This window comes from Mesoplodon mirus (genome assembly GCF_964341445.2).
Source record: "Mesoplodon mirus genome assembly, chromosome: 18".
Lineage (NCBI taxonomy): Eukaryota > Metazoa > Chordata > Mammalia > Artiodactyla > Ziphiidae > Mesoplodon > Mesoplodon mirus.
In genome coordinates, this window is record NC_138994.1 from 3029754 (window position 1) to 3040397 (window position 10644).

General features: G+C 55.7%; 1 protein-coding gene across 1 annotated transcript; it reads right to left on the reverse strand.

Moving 5' to 3' along the window:
* Positions 1 to 326: 326 nt before the first annotated feature.
* TBX21 (T-box transcription factor 21) lies at positions 327 to 10091 on the reverse strand. Its single transcript, XM_082604141.1, has 6 exons — positions 9475 to 10091; positions 2932 to 3086; positions 2460 to 2581; positions 1703 to 1858; positions 1488 to 1549; positions 327 to 1252 (listed from the first exon to the last, which is right to left on the reverse strand). Exons 1-6 carry the CDS (start codon positions 9963 to 9965, stop codon positions 634 to 636), a joined length of 1605 nt encoding a protein of 534 aa, XP_082460267.1. The 5' UTR covers positions 9966 to 10091; the 3' UTR covers positions 327 to 633.
* Positions 10092 to 10644: the final 553 nt, after the last annotated feature.

The following is a 10644-nucleotide window of genomic DNA, read 5'->3' on the forward strand; positions in this document are numbered from 1 at the left end:
CTCACCCCCCGCTAAGACCTTGCTTCTTGAGTCGTGCACGATCCCCCCCTTCCCAGCCCCTTCCTTGGGACCCCACTGCCTCTAAGAGGGTGCGGCCCAAGCCAGCTGCCCAAAGTCATTGGGTCCTCTCCCCTGACTGTGGCTGGCTGGCTGGCTGTTATAAAATTCATGTGTCTTTATTTCCAGATCAGGAATTAACACACACACACAACTGTTGAAAGTTACTCTGCAGAGGAAGAGACCTGAGTCTCCAGTCTGGCTATCCCACCTGATCCTGACCCCCCCACTCCCACCCCTACACCCCCGCAGAAGGGAGGAAGCTCCTTTGTGTCCCAGACGTTCCATTGTCTGTTTTCTGTTCTCCAGCTGGGAACGCACAGCCAGAAGCAGCACCAGGTACATGAGTGTAGTTGGGACAAAGGGGCAGAGAACACTCCTCGCAGGTTTCATTGTGGCCCAGGAGGCAGCAAGTGAACCCCAGAATCCTCCTTGGCCCCCCTCTTCCTCAACCAGCTACAGAAGGAGACGGGACAGAGGGGGCTGGGGACGGCTCAGTCCTGGGTCTGTGGTCTACGTTAGTTGGTGTCACCAACCTAATAACACTCTTTTTGTTCCTTTCACCATGTCATCTGCTCAATTGGGAAAATAGTTATAAAACTGGCCTTCAGTTTCCTTATCAAAAGGAGAAGGGGCCCCCGCAGGGGAGGAGCTGTCGCCACTAGAAGGATAGGGGGACACACGCCTCCTCTTAGAGTCTCCTTCACCCAGTCCTGAGTCGCTGGACTCTGGCCGGATGGGGGTGATCTCAGTCCACAAGGAGGGGGAGCCCTGGTCTTCTGGCCCCCGCCCCTCTGAGGCTCCAGGGCCGGGTTCCATGGGCAGAGTTCGCGTGGAGCGGAACCAGCTGGTCGGGCCCATCTTGGGAGGGTACTGGGGGGTCACAGGCCAGCCAGCTCCAGGCGCCGGGACCTCCTGGCTTCGGTAGTAGGACATAGTGGACCCAGGGGCGGAGGGCAGGAATGAGGGCTTCATGCTGACAGCTCGAAACTCGGCCTCGTAGCTGTGGTCCCGAGGGGCCCCCAGCCAGTACGGCTGGGGAACCACATCCTTGGCCTGGCTGGGAAGGTTGGGGTAGAAACAGCTGGAAACGGGATACTGGCTGGGGAGCAGAGGGGAGTAGTGGTCTCCCCCAAGCAGTTGACAGTTGGGTCCAGGCGGGGAGAGGACACTGGTGTCAACAGATGCATACATGCTAAAAAAAAACAGGAAGCAAAAGACAGGGGTCACGAACAGAACTGGTCACTTAGGAGCCTGCCTGTCTCACGTTCCTCCCCAGACCCTCTTTCCTGACTTGCCCGCCACCCTCCAGTACCCAGCCCACACTTCCCCACCGCAGAGGCAGAGAGGGGACGTGCTGAGCACTTGTCTGGTCTCAGAGGGACAAGAGGAGGCCTCTGCAAACATGAGATGAACCCAGTGGCACTTACGACTCAAAGTTCTCCCGGAATCCTTTGGCAAAAGGGTTATTATCAATTTTCAGCTGAGTAATCTAGAGAGAAGTGAAAGAGTCACCTGAGTCCTGAGTCTGAGGCTGGGGAACTTCCAAAACCTCTCTCAGGAAGACTGGGGGTTCCACTCTCCCCCTCGTCGTCCCCCCACCCCCGCCACAGGCTCAGCCCACCCTCCCCCAGGGAGCCCTCACCTCGGCGTTCTGGTAGGCGGTCACGGCGATGAACTGGGTTTCTTGGAAAGTAAAGATGTGCGTGTTGGAAGCGTTGCAGGCCTCTGGCTCTCCATCACTGACCTCGACAATGTGCAGCCGGGGCTGGTACTTATGGAGGGACTGGAGCACGATCATCTGAGAGAGGGTAGGATGGCTGTGAGGGTGGGAGGAGGGAGTTCAAAGGAACCCTCTCCCAGCCCCACCTATGGCCAGCCCTACGGCCAAGCTAGAAAGGACCCTGAGGTCATCGTGCCCATTCCTCTGCCCTGCCACCACATAACTTCTCCCAGGCTTCCAACCCCAGCCCCTAGCCTCTTCAGGGCACCCACTCTATTCTCTTGCCCCTTTACCTATCCCCAGATGTCCATTGTGACCAAGGTATTAGCACAAACAGGGCTTTTCAGCAATAAGGGCACTTTTAATAGAATTGCTCAACTCAGAGAAACTTTGTATCCGTTCCCTGCGACCACTGGTACCAACTCTATACCCAATATGGTACACAAGTGATGGTAGCCCAGGATTCAGTGAAGAAACCCCCTGGCTGGTTTGGCCCGTGTTGGCCCGAATGTGACGCCTGTCTGCCCTGAGATTCAGCTTCCTCCCAAGGTGGGTGGAAAAGAACCAGAGTCAGAGAGGGAGAAACGTCGCTCCTACAGAACAGAAGCAGCCTGCAGGACCCACTGCGACCTCGGGGACAGGGAGGGGTGCGGGGCTATCCCATGGGGAGGAGTCCCACCTGGGTCACATTGTTGGAGGCCCCTTTGTTGTTCGTGAGCTTTAGTTTCCCAAATGAAACTTCCTGGCGCATCCAGTGGGCTCCAGTGTTGGGAGAATCTGGGTGGACGTACAGGCGGTTCCCTGTGGACAGTTAATCTCTTTGGCATGCAGCCCCTGGGACCAGACCCCTGGTGATGTGGGGCTTCTTTGCCTGTTCTGGGGGATGGCAAAGGATGCAGGGGAAGGAGAGACGGGGCAGGACAGGGGGAGGTGTGGGCAGAGGACTGAGCCGAAGACAGGCTAGAGCAAAGTAGAAGAGATGACAAACAGAACGGAAGTGAGAAGTGGGAGGGGATGGGATGGGAGGGATGGAACAGAGAATGAAATCCTAGGAGTCAGGGCCAGGGGCTTGGGGGTTCCTCTTGGATCCACCAGGGGGCGCCCAGTATTAGACAAAAAGCATGCCCCCCAGTTCCCAAGGAGGCGCGTACCTGGCATGTTGCCCCCAGCCTTTCCACACGGCACCCACTTGCCGCTCTGATACCGCCAGTGATGCTGGTCCACCAAGACCACGTCCACAAATATCCGGTAATGGCTGGTGGGCTCCAGCCCAGCCACAGTAAATGACAGAAATGGGAACATCCGCCTGGGGAGAACAGAGAGACCCATCAATATCCATCGGCCCCCAACCCCCCGGACAGCCATGCCCTGCTCCAAAGGCTGTCCGTCGCTGGTGTGCTGGAGCCAGCTCCCACCCCTCACCAGAGCCAGCTGGAGAAGTCCAGGAAGTCTGCCAGCCAGTTGTTAAACAGCCACGATGAAAAATTAAATCACATAAATTTACAATTAAATATATTACATTACAAGCCACGGTAATAAATACTCAAAAAAATCACTTCTCAATTTTTTTACTATAGTTTACTATTATCTCTGCTCTTGAGATTGTTTACATCCATGCTACCTGTCCGGTGGAGATACCAGATTATGTGCACTACCACACGTCTCTTCCCAGCTCCACATTCAGTGATATCACATGGGCAGCTTACGAGCAGCCATTATAGGGGTATTTACCACGGAAATCAGCAAACACTATGAATCGGGGCTTTTAAAAATGTTTTTCTTTCAGAGGGTCAGTTGCTAGACATTAGCTGCACACCCCTGTCCCTAGCCTTAGCTTGCTCCCTAGAGGGGGAGCAAAGCCACAAGCCAGCCCCACACAGGCAGTTCCCAGTAGGTCCTCATCTCTCAGTTCCCTGAACCCTGGTCTGGGCTCAGTCTGTCATCCATCCTCTCCATCGTGGCTCTCACGGTGCTAACACGCACCTAGCCCCAGAGCACCCATCCACAGGCTCTCCCTGCCCCATCCTCCTGGGCCTGATGTCTGTAGCACAGCCTGTTCCAGGGTCTTCAGAGAAGTAACTGAAGTCCTAGCTGGAGCTTCCCATCCACCTGGAAGAGGGACTCTATTGAGCACAGTCCTCATGTTCAAAGTCCTGGTTCCCAGGAAGGTGGAGGAAGTTGGATTTGGGATGCTGTGCAATTGTGCTGAGCAACAGATTCAGAGGAAGAAGCACTACCATACCACAACCATCTCCACCACCTCCACCATCACCACCCCATCACCACCACCACAAAAAGCATCATGTCCACTATCACTACCCCCAACACCACATCATTACAACCACCACCTCCACCATCACTACCCCCCCAACCGCCACAACCACCACCACCCCATCACCACCATCACTACCCCCACCCCCTCCACCACCACCCCATCACCACCATGACTACAACCAGCACATCTATGGCTTAGTCCTTCTCTTCTAACCCAAGCGGAAGAGCAGAGTTTTTAAGCTGGCAGAGTCAAGTCCTCATCAGAATTACTTTTCATTCCCACACACTTCTCCCTTCCCCTACAAGAAGCCCTGCCGGTTGGGGAGAAAGGCACTGGTTCATGAGTGAGGAAACCTGGGGGAGGGAGAGTTCTAGGGGCCCAGGAGCACTTTTGGGTGCATTCTAGTCCCCAGAGGGTCCCAGATCAACATCGCTAATAACCTTGGAAAGATCTCCCGAGAGGGTACTGTCACATTCCTGTCTTCCCCAGACTGTCCTGGGCTGAGAAAAAGAGACTTAGTGGCCCTATGGCCTTGGATAAGTTAATTCCCAAGCCAAACCTCACTTTCTTCACCCGTAAATGGACATAATAACTCCTGTCCATGTTTCCTCTGAGAGCTGTTCAGGAGTTTGAAGGATGTGAAACTCAGCTCACTGTCTCTCCCATCCCACCCCCATCCCACCTTCTCCCAGGCCCAGAACTATCAAAGCCCTCTGGCCTGGCTGAAGAACCCCAAGCAAGAGTCCAGAGTTCCGGTCTGAGGCCCTCGGTCCCAGGAGCTCGGTATGCCAGTCAACTGGAGAAATCAAAGGTTAGGGATGAGACTTTGAGCAATCGAGGGTGGGAGAATATTTTCAACCCATTTCTACCACCAGCTCATTCTACAACAGTGGTCAGGTCGTTCATGTTTCCTATATTGTAACCAGTTCCTATCTAAACATGTAGTAATAGAGAGAAGGGAACATATTCATTCAAGTGCCACTTATGCAGCAGCCAGTTCACTGAACCAGTCCTCTGAGATATAAAATGTTATTTCCAATTTATACTCGAAGAAAATGACGCTCAGAGAGGTTTGGTGGCGGCTCCACGGTGGGAGAGCAGAAATGGGGTCTCCTGGTGGCAGGGCGCATGCTACCGTCTCCATCACCCCATCCTGCTTATCGCTGGTAGAGGGAAAGGCAGGAGACACAGGAAGACTGTGGGCAAGAGGGAGAGGAGAAGGGAGGTCTCAACTTCACCCTAAAAGTCTAGAATCACCACCAGCTGGGGTCCCAAAATTGCCTCTGATTTACAAGACACTTTGCTGGGAAGGAACAAAGGAGTGAAGATGGATCTGGTGCCAAACTGAGCCCCTAGGAAAGACCTCTCACCACTCACTCAGCCCTCAGACGACAGGGTCCAAGACCCCAAGTTCCTCTGCTGCTTCTAAGGACCATCCAGTTTGAAATGATTCTCAAAGTCATCATATCCCGTCCCCATCCTGTACACCTCTGACAGTGCTCCAAATCACCATCGTTAAGTACAAATTAAAAGATGGTTTTTATCAGTCATGTTGGCAAAATGTTTCAAAATTGACAATATCTAATGCTGATGAACCTGTGGGATAATGGGTCCTCTCGGCCGCTATTGGTGGGGGTGTAAATCGGTACCACCTTTGAGGAGGGTATTCTGGCAATGCCTTGTACCGATCCGAATGCAAAAAGCGCTCGGGCATCAAGGGATCGCCTCTTCCCACCAACCTCGGACCCACTGAATAGAAATCCGACAGCCACCAGCAAACGGCGGAAGAGAAAGCAAAGCCGTTTTCACCTGCTCCATTAGAAATAAAGCCAGTCAGCCCAAATTAAAGCAGGCTTAAAGCTTAAAAAAAAAAAAAATTAAAAATCTATAAAGTTCTCGGAGTTGGAATGTAGAGAAGAGAAAACCAAAAGGGCTGAGGCCGGTGATCAAGGACGGTATGGGACTGAAATTGTTTTATCAAGCCCTAACTTCGCACACACATACACAAATGCAAACTGAGCTGTTTAACAACAGAGTTATCTTAATTATAATAATCAACTAATTACACCCAGAAAAGTGGGGATTGCCGGCAATTACTGCACACCCACACACCCACACACTAGACAGCCACCTCTCTCTTCCTCTACTGAGAATGTCTACCGCCGACCATCATACACCGGCCGACTCGGGCGCAGCACACAGACTGCCTCCCAGAAACAACACGAGGCCGGGGAACATGAGTGGGCCTATCAGGCCATGAACCTCCACAAACACCCAAACTCGAACTCTCAGCTTTCCAGCTGGCCAGTCCATCTTCTCGTCCTCCGTTTCCCCTCCCAGCCCCGTCTGAGCTGTCTGGATCAGTCTCTGGACCCTGGAATCACCCCCTGCTCCCCACCCCATTCTTGCCCCTGGAGGAGAGCATTACTGTGTGCACACTGAGGAATGGGTCTAGGGTGGGTGGGAGAGGAAGGATCTGGGAGGGAGTGAGTCAGCCCAAGGCGAAAGGCTACGGGGCTGTGGGTGGGCCTGGGCTGGAAGGATTTTTCAAAAAGGAAGAAAGCCGTGGGTGATGTGGTGGTGACTGGTGGGTCACTGGAAACCATGGAAGGACAGGCCAGCCCACCAAAGCAGGAGGACAGAAAGGGAGCTGTCCTCTGAGCCCAAGTCTTCCTTTTCAGAAGCCAGTAGCAGAAGGAAATGGCCGCCGACTTCCCAGATCACTGGAGCCCCAGCTCACAGTCAGGGGTGCTGAATCGGGGGCGGTGTGGCCGTCCTCTCCACCCCACCATGGGGCCCCCAAGGCCTGATCCAAGAGGAGGCCTCAGAGGAAGTGGTGAGGGGCCACTGCCCCCTTCCAACGGCCCCACAGCCCGCAGTGTCCGAAGCAGTCCGTTAGGATGGATTGAAAGTGTGAGGATTGTAAAACATGCGCGCGCGCACGCACACACACCAATCAGGGAAATTTGACGATATTTAAGAGTTTCTTTTCAGGTTTGCTAAGGGCATTGTGTTTATTTTTAAAAAGCTATTTTTAGAGGTGCACGGAGAACTACTTAAGGATAAAGTAATACAGTGTCTAGGATTTACGTACTAATTACTTACACTATCACTAATATAGTTTCAGACCACAAGTTAAGTGAGCGAGGATAAAGCAGAAACAAGATTACACCGGTACTGACAGATGTTGAAGCTGGGTAATGGGTAGATGGAGATCCGTTACATGCTTCTCTTCACTTTTGTATCTACTGGAATGTTTCATAATAAAGGAAAGTAAGTGTGTGGATCTAAAAGAGAGACAACAAAACTTGTCCAGAGAGGATTATTCAGCAGGAAAATAAAGGAAAGAAGGAGGCTGTAGGTGTAAAGGAGGCAACCAGTACAGAAAGACGCATCCGCCTAAGACCCCCAGCTAGCCCTGCACCCCCAGAGCCCTGAGGTTCTGCTGAAGCTCCGTCTACCTCATCCCTCAAGACTGGAGGGGCTGGGGCCTGGCTGCAAGGCTGTGGGGAGACCCCCACCAGGCCGCAGGGTGGGAAGGCTTCCTGACCACTCAACAGAGTTCAGGTCTGAGCCTGAGTTCAGGTCTGCCGTGTAAGCCAGTGTAAGCCACCAGCTCCCCTGGGCCTCAGTGCCCTCAGCTGTAAATGGGGAGGCCGCTTGGCCTACCTAGCACACAGTGAAATAATGGAAGTGAAAGCACTCTGAATGCATCAAGGCCTTCGGACAGTGTGGGTGGCTGTTTTTACTCCTGGTCGTGGGGGACCAGAGAAAGAAACCCAGGCACATAACATCTGCATGCTGATGCCAGTTCTGCCAGCTTTGAATGTGCTGTGTAACCTCAGAAAAGTCTCTTACTGTCTCTGGGTCCATTTCCCTCTCTGTGCAGGGAGAAGATGGGACAGGATCTTCTGGGTCTCCTCCAATTCAGACACGATAGCCTAGAAGCCTAGGCTATGCCTGGGTGCACCCAGACAGGGGCTAGGGCTGGGGGAGCAGAGAGGAATTATCAGAAGGCCTAGAAGATGAAGGCCGTGCCGTGAAAGAAAATGCCAACTTTCCTGGGTTCATCCCCGAGAAACAGGAACAGTTCAGCAACTTGAAGCCAGTTGTGGTTGGTGGACAGGTCCCTCAATCCCAAGCCACCCCATAGAAATCATCCATCAGGAGGGAAGAATGTTCCAGCAATGCCCAGATTGAATGCCAACCCTCAGGCCCAGCATGGCCTCTCCCTTCTCCCTCCCCAAGCCCAACCCTTGGTATCTGCTCTTCAACCCCTCCCAGGTCCACTGATGGCATAGCCCCTCCACACAGAGGCCCTCGCTGGTCCCCTGCCCACACGGGCCCCCACCGGGAAGGGTGGGTGCACACTCACACACCAGACACAGGCAGGGCCCACTCAGAGTGTTGCTTACTAAACAAATACCACACAAGTTGCAAGTTTCTCTTTCTTTCTCCTTGTAGGAGACTCTCTCCGGAAGCAGCACCCTTGGCCCCAAACCCTACCCCTCATGCACGGAGCTCAGGGGACCCTGAACTATGGAACCATGGGTTCCCCAGGATGGACTGGTGAGTATCTGGATAAGGGTGGGGCAGGCTTTCAGGGACAAGCCTTGAAGGGTACAGAGTGTGGGACTGGCTGCCAGCTGGGACCCATGGGTTAGCTTCACCTGCTCAGGCCCACGGACATCTGTGCCCTCGGGGAGGGGACTGTGTCTGGAAGGAATCTATGCCCCTTTCCACTTTACCACCCCCCCCTCCCAACACATGCGCACACCAGACGTATGATCTCAAAGTACTACCGGAAAGGAAACTTGGCGACCACTTCTCCATGTCACCAAATCCCAGTTTTACCACACACACACCCCCTCCCCCAGAGCTGACCTGTACACAACAGCAGCAAGGGGGCTGGGAGAGGTGGGCCCAAGGGGCCCCGGAGACGTGGGCTGGATTGCTGTCCACCCCACTGTAAGACTCTGCCCTCCGCTCCGTTTCCCCACACATAGGGGCTAAGAGGCGCCCTGCTCTGTCAGACCCACAGCACACAGTCCCCCTGCGCCCTCCGCGCCCCCCACCAGGCAGGGACCGCACCCCAGTGCTGGGTGAAACCATAGGCACCCTCCCCCTAAACCAGGACGACGGCTCACTGCGCCCCTCTCCTCCATCTCCCTCTTGAGTTGTGCCTGTTGGTCCTGAGAGTAAACAAGCCCCAGAAATTGCCTGTCCGAAACTCAACTCCTCTTTCCCCCCGAAGCCTGAGCCAAAACTGTGAGGGACACAGAGACACTAGCAAAGTCTAGACAGAAAAAAAAAAAAAAAGAAAGAAAGAAAAAAGAAAAAGAAAAGCGCGTCCCTGTCCGGGCCGGCGGGACCGAGGAGGCTCCCACAGCTCGGCGCTCCTGGCGCGCGCCTCTCTTACCGTCCCTGCTTGGTGATGATCATCTCCGTCTGGTGCTGATTAAACTTGGACCACAACAGGTGGTTGTTGAGCGCGACTCTCATTTTCCCGGATACCTCCAGCCCAGCCGGCAACGCACAGTCCTCGCGCGGCCCCGGGTAGAGTGTGGCGCGCGGGTCCGGGGCGGTGTAGGCGTCCCCCGGCTGGTAGCCCTCGGCGCCCGGCGTCGGCGGGAAGGGCTCGCCCGCCCCGGGGAAGCCGCTGGCCTGGGGTCGGGGCGGGTAGGCGTAGGCTCCGAGGAAGCGGCCCGGCGGGGCAGGCACCAGGGCGCCCCCGGCGTAGGGCGCCCCCAGGCTGGCGCCCACGCGACGGTCGGCCGCGTCCTGCGCGCCCGGCTCCGGGTAGAAGTAGCGGTTCTGCGAGTCGGCGCCTGGCGCCCGGCCCTCGTCGCTCGCCGGCATCGGGTCGGTGCCCGTCAGCATGTCTCGGCAGCCTGGCTCCAAGATGCCCATCCGGGGCGGGCTGGCACCTTCCCGCGGCCGTCGAGGACCGGCCCTTCTCCGCGCGGGGGCGGGCGCGGGGGCTCGGCTGGGCGGAGGCTGGCGGGGGTGGGGCTGTGGGGCGGGGGCCCCACCGGAGCCCGGGCTCGGACGCCTGGGTCCTGCGCCCGCGTTTGGCGGGCGCGCGGCAGCTCCCGGGCTCCGTCTTCAGCGGGCCGCTGTCACTAGCGTCGCGGCGCCTTTGCTGTGGCTTTATGAAGCTCTCTGGGCCTCCCACCCCCACCGCCACCCCCCACCTCGGCCCCGCCCCGCCTCACCCCGCCCCTCGTGGCTAATACTCGGCAAATTCTACGCGGTTGGTGAGGACTGCAGGGCCCCCACCGTGTAGACCAGCGAGTCCCCGCGCGCTTTGTAGTTCGCATACTTTGCCTTCTGGGAGAGTCAACCCCTCCACCTGAAACGCCAGACTGTTTCTCTTCTCTGGACCCTCTGGAAATTCCACCCATTCTTGAAGGCTCAGCTCAAAGGCCCCCTCCTACGGGAAGCCTTCGGTGATGGCCCAGATGGGCTTACTCGCAGGCTCCAAGCCGCTGCGCCCGTGGGCATGTGACAGATGTTCACTGATGCTCACTGTGTGCCCAGGCTCCGTGCTGAGTGGCCTTGTGTGAAGTGTTTACATGCTTTCTCTTTG

Excerpts from the sequence above, each read along its gene's own strand:
- TBX21 (XM_082604141.1), bottom strand. The coding sequence starts at position 9,965 with ATGGGCATCTTGGAGCCAGGCTGCCGAGACATGCTGACGGGCACCGAC. Across the intron at positions 2,582-2,931 it reads GGCTGGGGGCAACATGCCAG|GGAACCGCCTGTACGTCCAC; the intron begins GTACGCGCCTCC and ends AACTGTCCACAG. Across the intron at positions 1,550-1,702 it reads CCGCCTACCAGAACGCCGAG|ATTACTCAGCTGAAAATTGA; the intron begins GTGAGGGCTCCC and ends ACTTCTCTCTAG.